This window comes from Myzus persicae, unplaced genomic scaffold, assembly GCF_001856785.1.
Source record: "Myzus persicae strain clone G006 unplaced genomic scaffold, MPER_G0061.0, whole genome shotgun sequence".
NCBI lineage: Eukaryota > Metazoa > Arthropoda > Insecta > Hemiptera > Aphididae > Myzus > Myzus persicae.
In genome coordinates, this window is record NW_019103602.1 from 1,663,725 (window position 1) to 1,686,498 (window position 22,774).

Consider the following 22,774-nt stretch of genomic DNA (forward strand, 5'->3'; position numbering starts at 1 on the left):
AGATGGATCTTTAGGAAATGTATACAATAATAATTGTCTAATTACATAATACGTGTCAGCTATTAATGTTAACTGCCTACAGAAATCTGTTGTAAATGTGCCTACCTACAGTCTACAGATATTAAATAGTAGGTAGTAGAATTTATGAATTATAATAAAATTAGACATTAGTAATAATATTATAATAATACATAAATGATGCAATGATATTTCTGGGTTATTATGATAAGATCGCAGGCATAATAAACAAGAATCAACACATGTTTATTAAAAACAACAGAATAATTAATTATTTTTTTTTAAACTCGCGAAGATATCAATATCAATCAGCAATCAACAACTAAATGTGCGACGGTTAGCCTTGTGCACGCGCACATCAAACATCAATGTCAGTGCCTCGTCGTTTGTATGTGCTTCAATATATCGTGGCATGACTCCATCTAGAGAGCCTTAACAATAACTGATAATTAATAATTATAAATTATTAAGGCTCTCTAGGTATAATAGTATAGGTACTCAATGATATTAGAACATATAGGTAGTTGAAATGTATAGCTACCGACCCACTGCTAAGGAAGGGCCCTACAGCTGTACAGCTGTGCCTATATTGGCACCTAAGTATCTTTCTGCATTTATAATCTTAGCATCTCAGCATCATATTGTGTGAAATAACATTATTTGTAGTGTATGGGACATGTTTAATGGTGCAGCCTGCTGCAGTTTATGCACCATACGCGATACTGTTTTATTGTTTTAATTTAATATGTGGCCCTACCCAGTTCTATACGAGCTAGGCAAAGTTTGTATTATCATTTAATGGCTTTGAATCGCGTTGGACAAATTCTATGGGATTTAAATTTTATCTAGTTTGTATCGTTCTCGATACTTGTGTTTGGAAACTGTATAGAGTGTGTTGCACCAACGGGATATTTTTTCTCTGCACATGGAATGAGATACAATTACTGACTTACCAAACCACGAAGTGCAATGAATAATTAATTTTCCATTTTACAAATATTAACTTTTTTTTGTTGATGGATACAACTTAAATTTCAAAGTATTTTTAATAAAATATTTTTTGCCATCATAGTCGTAATCGAGGTAGAATACATCATCATACTCGTACATGAGTCTATAGGTATTAAGTAGGTACTAACCTACTATCCAGTACCGTATCTAGGGGGGGGGGGGTTAGAGCTGAAGCTCATCCTCCCCTGAAATATCAAACTTATTATACCCAGTAATACCCTAGCCCTAGCAATAAAATATTATAGCCCCCCCCCCACATGTCCATTCTATTCACCTAATATTTTATCTAACTGCAATATAAAATAAAGTTCTTGATTATGGTTGATTACAATATACCTGAAGAACCTACCTAAATATTTTTCATAGCAAAAGTTCACTGCAATTTGAAGGAAGACACTTAGAAATAATCCCGATGAACTTTTCGACTGCCTTATCTTAAATTTATTTTCCTTAATTTCGTCAATAAAATTAATTTTTTTAATACTTCCAACTCTCAACTAGACCTAGTGTTTTCTAACATACGAAACACCGACGTCTCTCTTATCAATAATGATTTCTTAGTTCCAGTAGACAACTATTAGTTATTACCATCCTACATTAGCAATTAAATTTGAGTTCATCAAAATGTTTTTAACAATTTCAGTGAGTTGATTCCCGAGACCTTTCTCGTGTATTAGTTGATTCCCGGGTCATTAAGAAGTACGTACGAGTTGATTCCCGGGTCATTATATATTTTATTCAATATTTAGTAAAATATTCAGCCTATTAACATAACCCAAGAAACACCACGAGGAGGTTGGCTGACAAGTTTCTCAAAAATGTTGTTTTTTTTGGTTTTTCATATTTTGAAAATCATTCAATTTTTATTTATTAATTATTTATTGAATTATATTATTATTAAAAACATTTAGTAGTAACTAGGTAAAAAAATATAAAAAAATTTAGTAATTTGGTAAAAATTTGTAACACTTTGTTTTTATAAATTGGTAACTGGTAATGAGATTACCAGTATACCGTGACATCTCTTCTCTTAAATTTTTTTTTTTTTGTAAATTCGCGCGTGGTCTCGGTGGATATAAGAGCGAGTTGTGTGTGACGGTCAAACTCTTTAATTAATATACTGTCGTAAACTCTTTACTCTTGCAATCTATTGATAATTGATATGCAACAATAGGGAATCAACTCGTACGTACCCTCTAATGACCAGGGAATCAACTCAACGGTGTCGGTGCAGGTAAACAGGTACCCGGGAATCAACTCGTACACAGCCCAATTTCATGTGTCCATGAAGTAAAATTGTAATATCTTATTCACTATTAATTCCCGACCTACCTTACACATATATTTATGGTATGTCTTCTGGGTGCAAGTATAATATGGTTTGTCATGTACCTACTACCAATAGGTATTGTGTGAATGTGTAGGTAGATTATACCTACTTGTAATTCATATTTAATAGATAATGCAAATATCTACTCAGAAGCAGAAATAACATGCAATATTTCTATCGAATTCCACCAACAACTACCTATATTATTGCATATATTATTTATGAGTGGTACCTACACATTGGCGTTGCCCACCCTTATAAATAAATCGCTATCAATGTAGAATAATAATGAGTAGACAGGTACCTTATATGGCATACCTACTGTACCTATGATTTATTAAGGAATACCCTATACAGACCGGGTCACAGTGAGTCTTATAAAATCCAATCTTTAGAAACTATTATAAACACACGTCCTATATTCAAGTACCTACCTACCTATACTTAAATGATCCCTGTTATTTATTAATTTATTCTTAAAAAAAATAAAAGTTACCAACAGACGGTTCCAAAAGCCGAGGGACGATGAACTATGTACAATTGTACAATATAAATTAACAAATCGATATGGCTATGAATTACGTTCCACGGGTATAGGGTTTTTGTGTGTACTCTTCCATTTGAGACTTACTGGGTGTAATTTTACGTAAATAATTATCATTGTATAACTATAATACTTAAATACATATTTGTTGTAACAACAGGCAACTACGTTACATCCGGTTAAACGGCACATTCGGGCTGCAATTGGATATTAGCATTCTAATCTCTGGGGCGCTTTTGACCAAATCCCTCCGGATGCTTATGGTGTGCATTTAACGACCCCGGGGCGCTCATGACTTACTCCCAGTTTTGCAATGTACATAATGGGGTCGTTGCCACGTGGCTACCCTGAAAACTGTGTTATCACATTATTATAATATAGGTATAACATATCCAAACTAATGCTCGTGCTGTATAAATTACAATCTCTATTGAAATTGTATGGGGACTTGGGGTGACAAACAGTATATTTAACGTTTAGGTGCTAAGATGTAGGTACGTCGTCTGAGAGATAAGTACTCTCCAGTGATGATACAATTCAGAAATTATGTACTTGGAATTTTTTTGCCCCAAGAAAAATGATTTTTACATTTTTATTCTTAAAATAGGTAATAATTTGAATAAATATTCGATGGTATTTTCTCAAATCCATATGCAAATTTATATTATGCAAAGTGTATATTTATTTAGCATATATATATGTATTTATCTAACTGAGTATCTTACCGTATTCGTTTTCAAACCTACACAGGTCCATTTATTTCAAAAGTCTTCTCTATATTATATCCACATCCAATCAAAATTCAAAATTGTACAAACTATTTGAATATCTTAACTGAAATATTTATATATCATATTATATAGTTGTTTTGAACACAAAAAAAAATGTGTAATATGTAACGATTCGTTTTCATCGTTTTATTTGAATTAAATGAACAAAAAAATCCTACAATCTTAGTGGCGATTGAATACTCTAATACGGTTATAGGTTTAGATAAGGTAGTAATTATTTGAAAATAGTTTTCGACAACGGCAAACAAGGTGAAATACTCTGAGGCCGTGTAGGTGGCAGCCGACAAGACTACGTCGAACGGTATTAACATTATCCCTAAAATAGGAAGAGGAGTGGGTGCCTACTTCTTGGTGTACCTAAGTAATCAACTTCAGTCTTCAACCAACATAAACAATTAAGTTTGAAGGTGCATAATTGATGATACGTCTAGGTATTTACCATGGTTTATTTATCTATGTCCATAATAATATATCTGTACATACAATATATTATATATTTATAAACTATGTGGCTATGTCTTATGTACATACACACCTACATAATGTAGTTTCGATCGTACATATAAGTTGTATTTTATCATCTAAACTATAACAAAAAAGTATTCCACAAAGTAATATGCTTATACAATATTTAAGTAGGTATCAAATTGTATATAATTAAGATGAAAAAACACAATATATAGTAGCTATATGACTGGTGTTGCCAGATTTTTGTAATGGTTTTATTTTTTATCATATGGTATAAGTATAGGATGAATTAGATTATGACATATATATGTGGGACCTGGCTTAACGAGGATTTCATGAATGCCGAGTTGGGTCTCGATAGGTATGCACATTTTACATAGGTATTGACATATTGTGATAGGTAGCCGATGGGAATCCAGACGCCAGTCTTTGTGGTGAGGAATCTTGATTGGCACTGAAGTTGCACCATGTCTTAATCATCTCACCAAGTGTTTATCTTAACTATTTTTATTCAGATCGCCGATCAGTCCGACTTTAAATAAATCGATTGTTGACGGGTTCTTCTCCTCTGTTTGGAAATACAGACGGCCGACGGGTGCCCTTATTACAGTGATTTAAGAATCAGTATATATCCGTCATATTCAGGTCTTCCATTTTTATACATTTTGTCCATCCACTTAATGATTACAGCTGTATTAACGAAATACTTACATTAAAATTACTAACAAAACGTCGTATTACCTACTTTCAGTTGTTGTTTTATTTGTGGGCTAATTATGAGAACAAATGACGCACGCTGTAATTGATCAAGTATCAGTGGTAATACCAGGCTTAAAGGGTAATTTTAACTAGGTATTAGTAAGTCGAACTAATTTCTCAAGAAACGTTCTTTCGATAATCAGTCTATGACTATAATAATTATCAATAACTTTCGCACCTTGGCCGATCATAATTTTTCATTTTGGTAATAATTAAAAATGTATTTACAAATATGAATATTTTTACATAGCATATATTTATTTAAATAAAACTTTATAGTAAAATCTGATCTTAAATTATATTAGCTGTAAGAAAGAATTTTATTTAAAAATATGTATTATGAAAACTCGAAAATCTTCACATTAAAATGGTTAAAAAAAATACAGTTATAATCAAACATTTTATTTACCTAATAAAAATGTATAAAACCGTAAAAATTTAATAAAACCTCAATAATTAAAAATTTGATAACATAAGTACAATAATATAGGTTTAAAATCACCCGCTGTCTTTATGTCAGTTATTGTCAATAACAATAATTGATGATACAATTTATTAGTCGAAAAATACATACATTAAAAAAAAAAATACAGTTATGATAATTAGAAGAAATTTACTTGCCTTTCATATAAGTCATAAAAAAAAAAACTATAACTTAACGTCAGTCGGTTTTTTAACCTAAGTAACCTATTATAGCTCTAGTATTAAGATATAATACGGACATATTTAGTCACACAACAATAATATATCATATCAGTCTAATCTTAGATTGTTAAAAATGTAAAAAAAAACATAATCATGCATAGTATTTTTACTATAATATCTATAAATATTGACACCGTATTTACGAGCATATAATATTATAAGGACAAAGATGCAGTAATATTATGTATGTTGTTTTTCTAAAAAATAAAATGATATTAATAAACGAGTGTATAGAAAAAAATCTTAAAAATCGTAATTAAAACTATAGGTATTGTCATCGCGTCTACTATGTACAATATAAAGCCACTCAAAGCGTCACCGCACCTCCACTTTCGGGCAACGTTTCAAGTATAATAATTAGGGTTAGGTATTATAGGTAAGGATGGGTAAAACATCAAAATTTTTACTAGCTGTCACTAGAGTATGAACTTTGTTATTTTTTCCGAACTGATCAAGATCAAACTCAAATCCATTTTTATTCGAACTTTTTTCAAACTTATCGAACCTTACGAACTTTCGACCTTTAAATTTCATTCACGAGTCCGTTTTAATTTTAAACAAAAAATATAGGTACCCTATTTTAATGAAAAAGTTATAACAATTAATTATTAACGTTCTTGGTGCACAATTTGATGCGTAAAAAAAAATAGATAGGTATCTATTATACTTATGATAGTATCGATATCAATTCGATTTTTCTCGAACCGTTTGAAATGTCTGAGTTCAAAGTATTCGATTTCGAATACAAAAATGTTAACCTTTCAACTAATTCCAACTTTTTGAATTTTTCAAAGTTTGGGATGTTCGAGAACCCACCCTCAATTCTAGGTGTGTCTCGCGGGCCGTTCCGGGACGTTCTTCGATGCGCCTCCCCCCCACCACTCCTGGCCTAGGTGTCAAACAGCTTTTTGGTGTACTCGTAGACGAGGAACAGCACGGCGGACGATGGAATGCACCTGACCAGCGTCGGCGCCAGTCCGCTGTACAGTGCGACCACGCCCTCGTTCCGGTACATGTGCAACATGCACATGGTCCAGCCGCGCGTGGGCAACGCGTCGTCCAGCTGTATCCGAGACTTGACCACGTCCACCGGAAACGTGACCGTCCACAGGAGCACGCCGCCCGCGGCCCCGGCCACAGTGGTGGCCAGCAGGCCGCAGTCGGCACGGGTCCGACCGGCCGGTTTCAGCGCCTCCCGGACCGCCTCGTACACCCCGAAGAAGCAAAAGTAGCTGGGCATCTCCCGGGCCACTGTCATCTCTAGTCCGCGGAACAGACCTCCGAGGCCATGGTGCCTCACGATGTCCTGTATACAAATATAAACACAAAAATCAAGTAACTCCGACGGTGCAATATTATTATTATTATTTTTTTTTTAAATAATAAACGTGTGTATCTTGTGTCAAGGTTAACTCAATGGCTGGGTGGGGGGGGGGGGGGTCGACGGCAATACTAAGGGAAGGCCTAACAATTCTGGAAATCGATTTTAGAATCCAAAATATATGCACCTGGACCTTGTTGTTTCAAAAATCTTAAAACAGTATTTTCCCATAACGTATGAATTTATTTATTACGATGTAACTATTTATCATAATATAGTTTTGTTATTGAAATACCGCAAAGGTACACGGTTAGCGGTTACCCGTTGTTACTTGACCAACCCTATATTTATTTGAACAACAGTATTTTTTTTTTCGTTAACATCATACGCACCTATTGTATTGATTCAATCGCTATTATGACTTTTTAATAATACAATCGCCCGTATTAAAATCTTCGAAAAACTCTTTTAACGACTCTCTAAAAGTGAGTCTTCCATAGGTCCTCTTTCACTCATTAATAGTACAGCCAGTATAGGTAAACCATAATAAGAATCTTATATAGGCCTACTACTAACTATAAGCATTGAGTATAGATACTATCTATACTCAATGCAATAAGATACAATTTATATTGAACCCAATTCGAGTGTTATTAAATAACACAGCGGACCCAACTCGTGTTTATTTGAAGCCATCAAATATCTCAGGGCCCAAATCAAGTTTTCCTCTAAGGATTCACCGATCACTAAAATCGTAAATAATTTATGAACAAAAAAATAATAACATTATTGGAGTTTCAGAAAATTCAGTTTTGAAATTTAGAATATTACCTATATAATAATATAATTATTTTACACAAATCATTTTTTTACGTTATAGAATTTAATTTAATAAAGTCTTGTGCTTTTATTTCATGGTTTTTCTATAATCTGTTTAGTAGTTAGCTTGATACTATCTTAATTTGTTATACTTAATGATTGTTAGTAATAATGTTAAAAACAATAGAGTGAAATATTAAAATTTGTAAATGATAGGTTGTCGCATAAACGGCTTAGCCTTGTCTAAAGTATTTCATATTAAACCCAAGGTTTAACGGACAAATCTGTTCACAGTGTAAAGCATTTTTTGATTAAACTTACAGCCAAAATAAAATGGTAAAACCGCTGAAAAATAAAACAGCACTATAACCTCGACGAAAACGAGAAGACAATTGAAAAATGGTACGACCCTAAATTAAATAGAAACGAAGAAACCACAATAAATCGTATATAAGTATCGGTCATGCTCATCTAGATTGACTGCACGTGGTTACTATTAATAGCGAAACAAGGACATCTATGTAGGTATGTGTAAGACGAGTGAATTTCATCTCACAATTAAATATTATATTATTATCCGCACAGAATGCTGAAATTATGAAGATGCATAAGAGGAATGCTGCAGTGTCCGTGGAATGTTCAGACTCTTTTTCAGGGCCCAAATCATGAAAATAACCTTACCATAGTAAAATTTTTATTAAAAGCGGAAATTTAAAATATCTAATAATCTAAGAAATTAAACGAAAAACGAAATATAATAATAACACACTTCAGTGCTTTGGATAAAAAAAAAATATATTTTACAGTTAGCAGACTTTTTAAACAAAAACATTATCGAAAATTAATGACCTATATTATGTGGCTATGTAGATGGTTTTTTTTTCTTCTTTAATTTCCCCACTCTTTGATAATACTCGTAATATAGCATTAATATGTTAATAACGGCATGCTCGCAAAAACTCCCCCTTAATTTGTTTACGGTCAATAAAATTCACTGGAATGGTCAAATTAGCTATAGAAGCTACCCTCGGGGCTCGACTTATATCCGCTGGGATTCGATAATTTCAAATTATGAACGCTGAACGTATACCGGGGACTTAAAGTTTTAACCCTTCGGAAAAGAGACAAAGAGCAGAGAGCAATGGCGCTTCTCAAAAAGATTGATTACTCTAATAATATATTATATTATATTGTATTGAACTAAGTAGGTTGTGTAACTAAATATAGTATAAAAAAACCCACCCACACATAGAACAAGTGACCTTGTCATTTAAGTAATTATTTTGAAAGCGGGAATTAAATAAAATTGAGAAAATAGTTTGTGAGTATAACACAAATTTACGTTATATAGGATTGAAAATAGGAAGAGGTAAATAATAATTATTGAGTTCTCATAATTAATAACGTTTTTGTTTCTTTATAAAACCATGTGTTCTTATTGTTCAAACAGTGACATATTCAAAAAAATAAATGCTTGTGAAGATAGGTAGTACTTACATAATAGTAGTACACAAAGTAGTTATAGCTGTTCTAAAAAAATTACTAATTTATCCATGTTAATTTAAAATTAAATAGGTACCATTGTAACTTGTCCATTCATCAATATTACTTTTTGACATGTTTAGTTTTAATCATAATAAATATATGTATTCAACTAGATGCAATTTATTTGCTTAAGATTATATTTTTATCAAAATAATCAACTCGATTATTTAAATGTTATTTAAAAAATGGTGTAAAGTGGAAACATGTAAATCGATTCAAAAATAAAATATTTATAATAATCTTCTTGTCTCATTTACACAATACCCATATTTAAAAATTGCAAGCCAAACATTAGTTTCAAAAAAACATTTTTAGCAGTTTTTAAGTAAACAAATGTAATAGTTGAATACTGTAATCTAGAGTGTATAGGTAGTTAGAACGTACATTTTTTATAAAAACACAAATTTTATTGAATGAACATTTCTTAATTTTGATTAAAAATGAGCACCAGACAAACATTAGTTTTTATAAAATATTTTTGCTTGACTGCAATATTAATAACATTTTTATACAGATATTTAATATTATAGATTCATTAAGCTTGAAAATCTTATTTATTGAAATTATATTTTTTTTTTAATTAAGAATAATACGCTACAATGTCTATTGGTACAATGGTACGTGAATTAAACTGCGCGGTGCATACAATTTAATAATTAAAATAAAATACAATACATTTTAATACTCATTATAGTTTCATGAATCCTTTTATCGACATTTATTTTATACAAAATGATTAATTTTAATGTTTGCATTCAAAACAAAAATAATTATTATTGTATATTACGAGCAGAACGTTGTACGTATTAAATATAATTAAATTCTACTTAAATACAAGAAAATCTAGAAAACTGTACTCTCAAATCTGATGTGATAAATGTGATCACTTAACATTTGAAAATTGCTTTAGTAATCCGAGCTGCACTAGGAAAAGTTTTTTGAATGTAATTATTATCATTAGTTTCAAACTTATATTAAAAACACAATACAACTGTCTTGAAGAGTGCTTAACATCCAAACACCCAGTCCTGTTGACTGTCCACTTTTTTCTATTATTTGTTTTGACTTTTTTTCATTCTTATTTTTTCCTCGCTCCTTTTTAATATAAATTCATCACATTTTTTTTATCATTTCAATGATAATATTATGTCAAGAGAATCAAATAGAGAAACGATACTTTAAAATAATTTATAATTAATATGTAGGTACTTTTCATAAATTAAGTTTTAACATACATTTATTGTTTCATACAATATAATACTATTATGACACAAAAATTGATTTCTGGAATGGTTTGACTGAAAATGAACATGTTGGTTATGGTATGGTGCCGGTATGGTATATATTACCATTGTCCAGTATGATTTTGGTACAATAAAGTATTTTGATTTTTGTAGTCTCTGTTTTTATTTTAATATTTTATTGTTATTTGGTAAAATAGAACATTTTAAAAGTCTTAAGCTTAAAACTAATGTAGCATTACTCATACAAACAGAATTGTTTGACAAACAATACAATACAAAAAAAAAATTAAGTGCTATTTAAATTAATTTATTACCTACAGCTAAAATTATTTTTAAAAATATTAATCCATAAGAATTTAAAAAAAGGCGTTTTACATTAATGTTTTAATTAGTTAGTTGGACCTACTATAGCTGGCATCGAAATCATAGAAAAAACGTATTCATTCTGAACTTTTCAGAATTTTAATTAAAAAGTTGAGGCAGTAGGTAATATTACTATACACATACCTAACTTAAGTAACAACTTGTTTAAATATTTATGTTTAAATCACTATGAATATAATACTATGATATATAATATTATTATGAATTCGATATGAATTAATGTACATTCATGTATAATTCAACAATTCAAAAGTAATAGATATGATTAAATACAAATATCTGTTAGCTTCACAATTGCACTGTCAGAATGTTTAGTTATTCATTTCAAAAACCTTTGATGTACAATAGTAGATCACAAGGGGATTGTATACCTTGTCTCTCAGTTGAAGTATATTATTACTTAAATGGATCAAGTCCGGCTATTGTTCCTGTGTGCACCAGACACATATACAGTACATTAAACTATGCATTTTTAATGCCTCCGTTTAATCTAAAGCTCACAATAAAAACTAAAATGGTCTTTGCTTTAAGTATATTTTTTTGCATTTGTATTTCACTTAAAAAATATCATAGGTTCTCAAAATTATCTTACTAACAATACGCAATCAATTAAAATTAAAACTTTAATTTATGCAAAAACCTATTATGAGGCTATAGATCCACATAGAGAGTACCTCTAGTAAAATATTCATTCGTATACATTTGATTAAACCCACAAATTACAAATGATTACACAATGAAGGTATAGGGGGGTTAAAAGTACATTTGTAAAGCTACAATTTCCAAAATTATTTCCATACAGACTTCTGTTGTAAAAAATAAAATAAAATAAAATTTCAGATAACTATATTGATTTAAAACGTCTGAGTACTAAACCCACAACAAGACATATTATAAACTCAATCATGGGGATATTTAATAGTATAAATACTAAATATTCATAAGTCAAAAAAGTCTTTAATACTACTGTAGTTGGCTCGCTAAAAATTACACAACCATTTGTGAAAAACTTATTAAATCCTTGTTCTGTTGTAAAGTTATTAAAATATTAAAAGTTTGTATAACATTTAAAGTCTTTATACTAACCAGATTACTTATATTATAATCTCTTTAGAATTAAAACCAGCCATGCGCATAATATGGTAATTTTATTTAAAAATTGTACAATAAACATATAGGCATATATAGGTGATTTTCTGCAAGGACATAAGTTACACCAAGTATATTATAATAATATGGTTTACAACGAAATTTGTTCGTGATAAGTAATAAATTAATAGCTAATAAGCTCATAGGTAAGTGGACATATAGACCACGACGTACATATTAATCGTAAAAAATAAAAATAAACATAATATTTGAAAGTAAAAATTACAAAATTATTAAACGTTAGTTTTATGTAAACCATACACGGCCTGACCTAACCGTACCATTATTTTTAAACTGCATGTTAAAGTGCGTTTATTTTCTACTCGACATATTTGATATGCTTTGCACACAAAAATGTTGTAGGAATGTCACTAACGAAATTCGTTTAGAGAAAAAGGCGGTGTATAGTATAAAATACATCATGAAAATGATAGGAATAAATTACGGCGGGTGCACACCGTTTGCACACATTTTCATAAAACATAGCAGGCCATTATGCACATTTGTGCAACCCGTTGGCGCACTGTTTTTGAAATGTTCTCGACATGTTTGAGCAAAAAGACAGTTTAGTGTATCTGTATATATTCACGAGTAAACGGGTTTCCTCAATAATATTGTCAAGTAAAATTGTAAAATTGTGCACGAAAAAGTCGACGACGTCCTTTCATTACGTAAAACACACTATAATATTATTTAAAACACATTTTTAAGTTCATGAAGTCTTTAAAATTAAAAATCGAACTAAGTGAATTTTAAGTTGTCAATAGAGATGCGTTTATGAGTAGATTATAACTGAAGCACACCTTTCACACTGCGAGTAACTCAGTGGAGACATTATACGTAGGTAATAGGTTTTAATTTTCAAATACATTATCAATTATTATCAATTTAAAACCATTTTCGTTATTCTGTTGTTGAGTAGTTTCCCATCATTTAACATGTCTAAAAATTTGTATTCAAGGTAGTGCAACGAAAATATCCCTAAGCGAGGGTAGTCATAATAAATATAATTTATTTTTTTGTATACTTATGCCTTGTGTAAGTTATTGTTAAATATATTATTATTAGAATTTCCATCGATTTGTGTCGAATAAAATTCTCCACCTTATAGTTAATAACATGCATTTTAAATACAACTCAAAAGTGAGTGGATTACAGGACACCGGACACAAACTATTAATGTCACTGTTCAAGGTATTTGAATTGTTTTAGCGTAAGTTCTGCGAAGTATTATAATGTGTATGCAATGCTTGTCTTTGCATAGCATAAATTATCATCACTGAAATAGGGGAATATGGCCAGTAATATTCTGTGCGCAGAGTTTTGACTACCTACCCATATAGGTTGGATATGTGTCGGTCAAAGGTGTTCTATCAATTTTATTTTCATTATAATCGATGCCTGGTTTTAAGCACTTCCTAAAAGTCATATTAATTATTTTTAAATAATTTCTTTTGTATAAGTTTGTATTAATTTACTTTATCGAGTTCAACAACTTTTTTCATCAAATACTAAGGTAATATGCTTTGAACAGCTAATTTACTTATATTTTCATTAATTACAAAATATAAGTGTCTACTTAATGAAATGTTACAACTTAATTTAATGAACAGAAATTAAAATACCCACACATATAACATGACAATGTACATTATATAATTTATACAGGTCGAATCAACAAACTGTTTGTTAATTAATACACTTCGTTAATTATAAAAATAAATACCTTTGTTTAATAATATTTTAACGAAACTGATTATTAGTTGTACAAACTACAGTACCAAGAGTTAAGTCTTTTATTACATTTTGTGTTCAATTTTGTATACTACTTATACTACACATTTTCTGTGGATGGCCAACGATACGCACATATGGGGTATCTATTAATTATTTATAACTTTTTTCAGCCCAGATAACCCACCCAAAGAATAATTTTATTTTTTTAAAATAACATAAAGACTGAACATGATTCGTTGTAGCAGTAATCAGCGTGCATCATACATTTTCATTATATTTTTTAGATAAAAGTCGTTGACCCATGTATAGAATATGGAATTTACACAATCAATAGAGTATACCTATTGTTAATAAAAATACAAAAATACAAACATTCATAAGTATATTATGTATAATTTATATAATGGATCGTTTTGCGTCGATATTCATTTTTAAATTACATAGAGCAATTTTTCTATCGCCAACGAACATTACATAACAATACCTATTATGTTATTTAATCCACGGTAGTCATATTATGGTATAGGCACATGGTCCATGGTATAGGTACCTACATCAAAAGATAACACTATATTACTGTTTGCGGATGAAAATAATTACTTATCTATGATCAAAATATCGAGAGGATTATCCGTTACATCAGAAACGTAAAGCCGAATTCCCATTTGTGTCTGATGAATTAATTAATGTAAATTTTACTGGTTATATTATACTGAAAGGGTTGTTGCCTATTGGCAAACATTGTCAAATTGACCTGGCCACGATTTCAGAGAAGACTCAGTGTGGATTAAATTACATTATTTTGTGAGACATTATAGGTGGTACCTACGTGCATTAAAATTATCAGAGCTCAAAGCCCGTTAGACAATGACATTGTATACGGGCCAACAATAATTTACAGTCTGCAAACGTGCGGTGCAAGTGTTGTAGGTACATAATATAATACAGAATTATAGAAATATTTTTATTTTTGACTAGGGATCTAATGTTCTGCACATACCATAAATTGTCTACTAAAATTTGTTATCATACAATAACAAAAAAAAACAACTACCCGCTGACGCTGAGGCTATGTGCGTGGTGTTATATTCGTCCCGTTTCACTGATCTCAGTTGTACACGTCTTATATGAGACAATGTTGTTGAAATATTATATTAATTTAATATATTTGAAAAAAATGACAAGTGTATTTGTGTATAAGGTTTTGGAAACGATCTTCGACGGAGCTTAATTAAATTTAAATCAAATGTAATATTTGAGGAGGATGTTACTAGTCATATAGGTAGGTACTATGTGTCTAGCTACTGCTTAATTTAATACTGTCTCCGCCGTATAAATGCGTAACATAGGCTTTAACATAACAGATTTAAGTTCAGTAGTTCACGTTTAGGTTCGTTAGTTTTAATATAGGAGGGAATCTACTGTGATAATCAAACTTAAAGGTATCGAACAATATTTTCAGTGTTGTAATTATTTTTTAAATTTTATATCAAGTGGGTAAAATTTGCAAATGCCAGTAACTTGATTTAAAATTAAAATATCGGAAAAACCTCAGACAGAGAACATAGAATAATAAATATGATACTGTTACCTCTTACATACGGTTTTATAATACTCCAATTCTCTATTATAATACAACTAATAAAACTGAACGTAAAGCTGCTAAAAGTAAATTTGCTATTTTATGCACTTCACTAGGCGGAGACAACAACTTGGCGGGCATGGCGTTCTCTTAAGTCAAATACCTACCTATACAATATTTGCAGTTTGTATAAATAAATAATATTTAACTGCTCTCACACATTTGAGATTCATGAGCCCCACTGGTGTTTGCACAAAATAATAGGAACGAATCTTATAATAAACTCATAAACTGAGCCAATTATGCCCGTTTAAGTAGTATGAAAAACGTTAATTTATTTCGAAATACATAACGTTTAAAATAAACACTGTGCTCTAAAATATTTAACGAAGTTTCATGGAAAACTATAAAAGTTTAAGTGAACTAAATAAAATAAATCACAATAAGATTATTTATGTAGACACAGTAAATATTATATTACACATTTTATAATCCTTTATAACAGTTATTATTAAATCCAGGAGTGAAATTATATGTTGAATACTAGCTTCTAAATTCCTTTGTTTTCATGAACACAAGACTTGAAAAATTCTCTCAAACACATCCATCATTGCGAAAAAATTGTTATAACTAATGAACGAAAACATTTCACCACTAAAGTGTGTTGTAAAACCATATTTTGCAGTTTTGTTATCAAAAAGTTATAATATGTGCTTGCCTATCAATTGAGTTTTGCTTGCAAAAATTAACTCATCAACATAAAAATAAAATATTGATCCTCATTTAATACACTGATACAGATAAGGTGATTAAAAAAAACTAATCCTCACACTTAGTGATCAAACTTTTAACTGGGTTTGTATTTGTTAATTAAAACAGAATACAGCAAATAATTTCTAAGAGGTACTGTTAAAACGTTTTTACAATTTTTATTATCAAGTTATAAAGTAACAAGAAGAGTAGGTAATATAAGAATAAATTATTTAGTTATCTACTGATATGTATGTTAGTATTATGTTCATTTGCAAAAGATATTTATTATGAAATATAAAGATTTTGTAAAAAAATGTTTGTTGTGGATGTTTAAATAATATATTCTTTCTACATTTATAAAATTACAATTTATGATACAAAGTGAAAATCATTTTTTCTTCATAAACGTACTTGAATATTATATTTTATAATTATAGCTATGATTAATTCAAATATATAATACAATAATATTATTAATGAATTTAATTTAAATTAGTTTTAGTTTAATAATTTTTTTTACTAAAAATAATTGAATATAAAACAAGGAAATACGATGGAACTTAGCATCAATAAAAACTGCAACTGTGATATATAATGTATATGCTATCTTTTAAAACTGTCTTAGCCACTCTGAGACATATTTTCTTTGTCAAATAAACATTAATCAAAATAGTGTCGTAACATAAATATTTATATGATGCTTGTAGTACAACAAGATATCCAACATTACAACAGTAATTTAAAAGATTTATCAAGTGGTACATTATTATTGTAAAACCTTAAGTGCCTAATATAGTAATATTATATGTAGGTAGATATCAATTATACACAGTGATTTCAATATTGAAGATAACCTTTGTCATTGGGCCAATTTAAACCGTATAAAAATATTAAACAAGTGGTTTAAAAAACCAATAAATAAAATAGCTACAAGATAAATATTTTTAATACTATATACTACTACTACTACCAATAATAATATTACTAGATACCCGTATTTTGTTAGTATTATAATTTATAGGAATATATTCTTAAATATACTATTATTAATATACCTCTGTGTTGAAATTTGAAAAGTTGTTTGAGGATTTATTTTATTACACGATATTAAAGTAAAATTTATTTTATATCTAAAAGGTAAGTACCTACATTCAATTATAAAATGAATAATATCAAAATTACTTTTTTTGAATTCTATCAAACTATATCGCACTTTGTAAGACAAATTCTGCGTAGGTATCATGAAAATTAAAAGACTAGAAGCTAATTAATTTTTGGTCACCGTAAACTGACAATCTCTTAAAATAATCCTTTGTGTTTGGTTGAAACTTTATGGTCAATAGTTTGCAACCGACAACAGTTTTCCTCGTGGTTGGTGATTACGTCTAGGTAAACGTTTCAGAGAACGTGGAAAAACCGTTATTCACGATTATAATGCAATAGGATCTGAAAATGTTTTTGTTGAAACAATATAAGACCTATTTTTATGAAAGCCACAAGAAAACTCTGAAGAACAACATTTGAAAGTACTTCATGATACCATAATACAATAATGTAATACGATTTCAAAAGAATTTTATTTTTTATTTAAAATGAAAAGTGATAATTACTCATAATAAATAAATTTCAATAAATCATAATGTACAGTTAAACATTTTTGGTACAATGATAGTTTTCTAAATTAGTTAAACATAACAACTGAGAGGCTTCATTTCTTTTTTATTATGTAAATAATTATGGTGATATCGGGAAATTAGCCGTCATAAATACTTTAACTAGGTAGCAAACTTTTAAACCCTAAATTGTTATCTTTTAAATTTGAAGTAAAAAAATTCCTCTTTCATGAAAAGAGATACTTTTGAAAAAATGTCCTTATGTTTATCTCAGAAGTCAACCTTGTCATAAATCTTATCATAATTCACTGTCTCGTAGTGTTTCCTGATGAACTTTTTTCTTTTTCAACTACTCGAACATATGGGTTTCAAGATTAAGTGGCAACAGTGCCAAGTCTGTAGAAGAGCTTCCGGTTTAGGACAGATGTTAGATTGTTTTCTTCCTATCATAATCACAAAACTATATTCATAAAAACATGACACATTAAATGTGTGTCTGTATTCATAATATAAATCTGTAGACTTCAAAACAAAATCTCATGGTCAATATTCTATTTAAAATTGATGTTATATTAGACATTTACTTAGTTTTATATAGTTAGTTAACCGTTTATTATTATTTTAAATGTTTCAATATTGAGAGTTTGGTGGATAAATGATTAGGTAATTGTATAGTTATGATGTACCTATTTAAAATACTAAACAGCTCAATTGCGTTCAAACCTATAATAATGATCAAAAGAGGTTTTCTTTTGAATACAAATTGTTTTGTTTTACCTATGTAATATTAATTATAATTTATTTATGTTACATTAAATAATACAAAACTGTTAAAAATTAAAGTTAAAAATATGTATTCAACAAAATAATTGTACAAGTTCATATGTTTAAATGCTAAAATGCTAAATACAAAATTTCATAAGTAATGGGGTATTTTAAGTAGCTGCAGTAATGTGTAATCAAAGGAAAGTTTATTTAAAAGATCATGTTTTAAATTTTAATTCAACCTATTTAATTATTTAAATGCATTAAAAAAAATGTATTTTTTTTAAATGTTATAAATTCTTGAAATATGCTTAACTGAACTACTGAAGTGTACAAAAGTATGTTTAACGAATACGATGTCTATTAAAATATACATTTTTTTTTTATAAAATATATATTCAAAGTACCTAATATATTAAATAGGTAATTAAACAGATTACCACGATATAGGTAACAATTGATTTTATTTAAACGTATATAATTATAAATTATTCAAATAACAGACCTGGACGATGAATATTTTATGATAGTTACTGAATAAAAGATACTGCCATCAGTGATGTTCATCAATACCGAGCAGAATTTTTTTCTGTTCCTATAAATCTTGTTTATATAAATAGTCACTGAGCTCACATTGATACATTTTTCGATAAACTCACAAAGCATTTTATAGTCGCAACTAAATCGTGTTTCAAATTCGAGTGGTGTACAGTTTCATTCCAATTCATAATAAGTCGATTTTATATACTCAGAATAAAATACCTCAAGTGACTATTGTGCTTTTTCTCAATCCAATAGTGGTTGTTTGGCTGCAAACAATTTTATTTGAACGATGTAATTCACCTCACTTGCTACTAAAATACCGTGATGATTGGCATTCAGAAAGCAGTCAACTTGATAAAAGCCAAATCTTAAATGTTGTAGCTATTTTTTTAAACAATGACCCCACGGGAATAATTCATCCCTTTAAGAAAATCGGGTGAATCATACTTATTTTCAGTCAGACAGTTTGGTAAATAAATTAAGTCGGTTTAAAACATCATCTAACAACACCCAACAACCATCAACTGCATTTAAAATGCCGCGTCAGCCTGGAGACGAGCTCATAAAATCCATGCGAGAACCGTCTAAATATCGATTGAATTATAAAGTTAAATAATAATTATAATTTTTATAAAGTTAACAAGTCTACGGGGTTTAAATATGAAATTAGGCAATAATAAACAAATTTAGATTTGCTGTTTTTTAATATTCACGTCACGTCTTTCCATTACCCGTTGTTCCTATTAATTAAACTTATAATTTGTTAATAATCACACCTTATAACGTAGTTGGCAAACGGCGTGTTCATTCGCTCTTGTTTGGCGTCTAATCATCATATTATTTGATGCTTTTGAATTGCACTTGTATACAACCTTTTATTAATTATTATATTGTTAACACTTTCAATTTCATCATGGATCTTCCGAGTGCGTCCTTAAAAATATATGTCCCTTATGACCGAATGCGTCCCAAACTAAACACTATTTTCATATTGCATTGACCATGTATGTACTTCCCAGTTTGAATAAGCAGTGTCTTTCATGGTGGAGGTGTACAAGATAACTACCCGAGAATTTGATTTTTAAATTTTATTCAATACCCTGAGGTAAAAACACCCCCTCCCCCTTTCAAGTCGCTTTACGACTCAAGATTCCCCGTTTTGTATCCAGAAATTTTAAATCTATAATTTAAAAGAATGTACATCGATTCCGTCGAAATTAACTTTTGCCTTCAAGAAACTTATTGATATCTGTCTGCTTTCGACTCCCTAGAACTAGTGTGTGTTGATTGTGTTGTTGTGCTTATACCTATACTATTTTTATGCACTCAAACTGAAATTTGTAGTTAGTCGAAACGTTACTTCTAAGTTCTAACATAAATAATTGAGACTGCACACAAATCAAATCGGTGTAAACAAATATTATGGAAATAAAACAAAAATTATGAGGTATGACATACATTTATCGAGGATTATTTATAAAAAAAATTGATAAATTTACTTTTATTAAAGTGGCATGAAAAATATTACTATTTTAAAAAATCTAAATATTATTTTATTTTTTAATATTAATAATAACCCCCCTTTCCAATCGAATTATTTAATTTATATTATGAGTACCTATACTGTATTGTATTATAGACATTTTTACAATGTATTTATTATTTTTTCTGCCGTGTACCTATAATGCAGAGATTCTCAACCTCTTTAGCTGTGAGGACAACCAATTTTGAAAAATAATCTTTGAGGCCCACAAATAGCTCACCTATATACGAATACATGAATATATATGTATAATGTATATATATATGACAAAGTCAGTTCTTAGAACTAAAGACAATTAAAAAATCAATTGTTTATCATGAAATTGAACATTTATTAAATTTAATCACAAGTTAAACAATTTGATGTGATTTTTGACATTACTTATCTTTCGTGAGAGAGTCAATATCGGGGTGAAAACTGGATGGTTTTAGAATCAAATCACTTTCAAAATTCAGTTTATTCCTATATTTAGGGTTAATTATACATTAATTTGGCTCCATAGAGTGTAGGTAATATTGATAAATATTATTAGATATATATTAAAAATATATGATAATATTTTTTTAAATATAATATATATAATATTATATATTTATATGGTTCACCGTTCACGGCCCAGTACCACGCTGCTCGAGGCCCATGGGTTGGGAACCGCTGCTATAATGCATATTATATGGATGGATAGCCGGTGGTATCGATAAAACATTATTTAAAATATTTAATTATAAAATGTGTGGTGAATAAGATTTAAAAAACTTTTTTTACATATTTATTAGGGAGATTTTTTTTTTATAAATTATAAAGTGTTCCTGACAAGGTCATCTAACTTATTGATAGCAAATTTTACATTTTTTTAGCAATTTAACTGTTGATAGTAGTGCATATTAGGAGATTACAACACAGATTTGTTCTCAACTCATTCATAAATTACATATTAATGAAATCAATGTTCTGTGTTTCAAATTTTCCGATGTTGTCCTCAATTAACTGGCTTTAGTTTTTCTGGTGTTTGATAAGAATATTGAGGTCAAATAATTTATTATTTTGTATTTTGAATTTATATTTTTAAAAATCAATTTACGGTTGAGGTGTATAAAATGACGAAGTAAAGATACGGACTCAGTCGGGCACCGACCAAAACTATCATCTCGGCTGCACTTGGGCAATTTAATAGGTAAACAATTTTGAAAACCAGACATACTCAGTTGACACAAATTCAGTTCCACCGGGCTCGTCTCTTTTTTTTCAAGCGAATTAAGTCAAATGCGTATATTAATGTATTACCTTGGTGACGCGGTACACGGAACCTTGGAACCGCTGCCCCCGGGATTCAGCCAGTTCGCGGCCAGCTTGCAGCTTGATCTTGACCAGCTCGGCAGGGCACAGGACCACGGACGAGAACACGGACGCCGCGCATCCGGCCACAGCGTTGCTGAGCGCGTCCATCTGCTTGGCGTCCCGGGCCCCGGTGACCGCGGCCACTGCGCGCTGGCACAGGCCGTAGCACGCGAACAGCACCGAGTTCTCGGCCACGCCGGCCACCATGGCCGGCGACGAGCCGGCGTACAGGCCCCGCAGACCGGACTTCCGGTACGTGTGGGCCAGACAGTGCGCGGGCCCGGAGTAAAGGCCGCGGAACGTCTGCAGCTTGGTCTTGACCGTGTCCAGCGGCTGGCCGACCAGCACGACGGCCACGCCGGCCAGCGAACCGGCTAACAGGTCGGACAGGCTGCTGCCGGCGCCGCCATCTCTGCTGATCGAGTCCGCCACAACCGGCGCCGCCGCGTCGCTGCCAGAGCTCATGTCCGGGCGCGGTCGTCGTGGGTCGATGGCACGTGCGACGTCTTTTCAATTGCGGTAACAGTCGATGCGTAAACACGGTTACTCTCGGTCAGTCGAGAATTGTTTATGTTTGGAGGGCTTTGCTCGGACGTTGATTCGTCAGGCCTGTCGAAGAAAATACGATTTTTACGTTGACGACACGTTTTTCGATATTATATTGTGCGCAGAACGTGGGTGAGTTAATGCCGGAACGTCGCGCGTCGTGCGTTCGCCGTTGACGTGTGAGGATTACCAGAAGACGCTCTTGAATATATCGTTATTTTTAGGATTTTTTTTCAACTGTTATACTGTCGATTCACATAAACCTC

At 30.6% G+C, this 22,774-nt stretch overlaps 1 protein-coding gene across 1 annotated transcript; it reads right to left on the reverse strand.

Annotated features, from left to right (window-relative positions):
* Positions 1-5,538: 5,538 nt before the first annotated feature.
* Positions 5,539-22,736, reverse strand: LOC111034831 (mitochondrial ornithine transporter 1-like). Its single transcript, XM_022316220.1, has 2 exons — positions 21,909-22,736; positions 5,539-6,932 (listed from the first exon to the last, which is right to left on the reverse strand). Exons 1-2 carry the CDS (start codon positions 22,425-22,427, stop codon positions 6,516-6,518), a joined length of 936 nt encoding a protein of 311 aa, XP_022171912.1. The 5' UTR covers positions 22,428-22,736; the 3' UTR covers positions 5,539-6,515.
* Between the last annotated feature and the right edge of the window lie 38 nt (positions 22,737-22,774).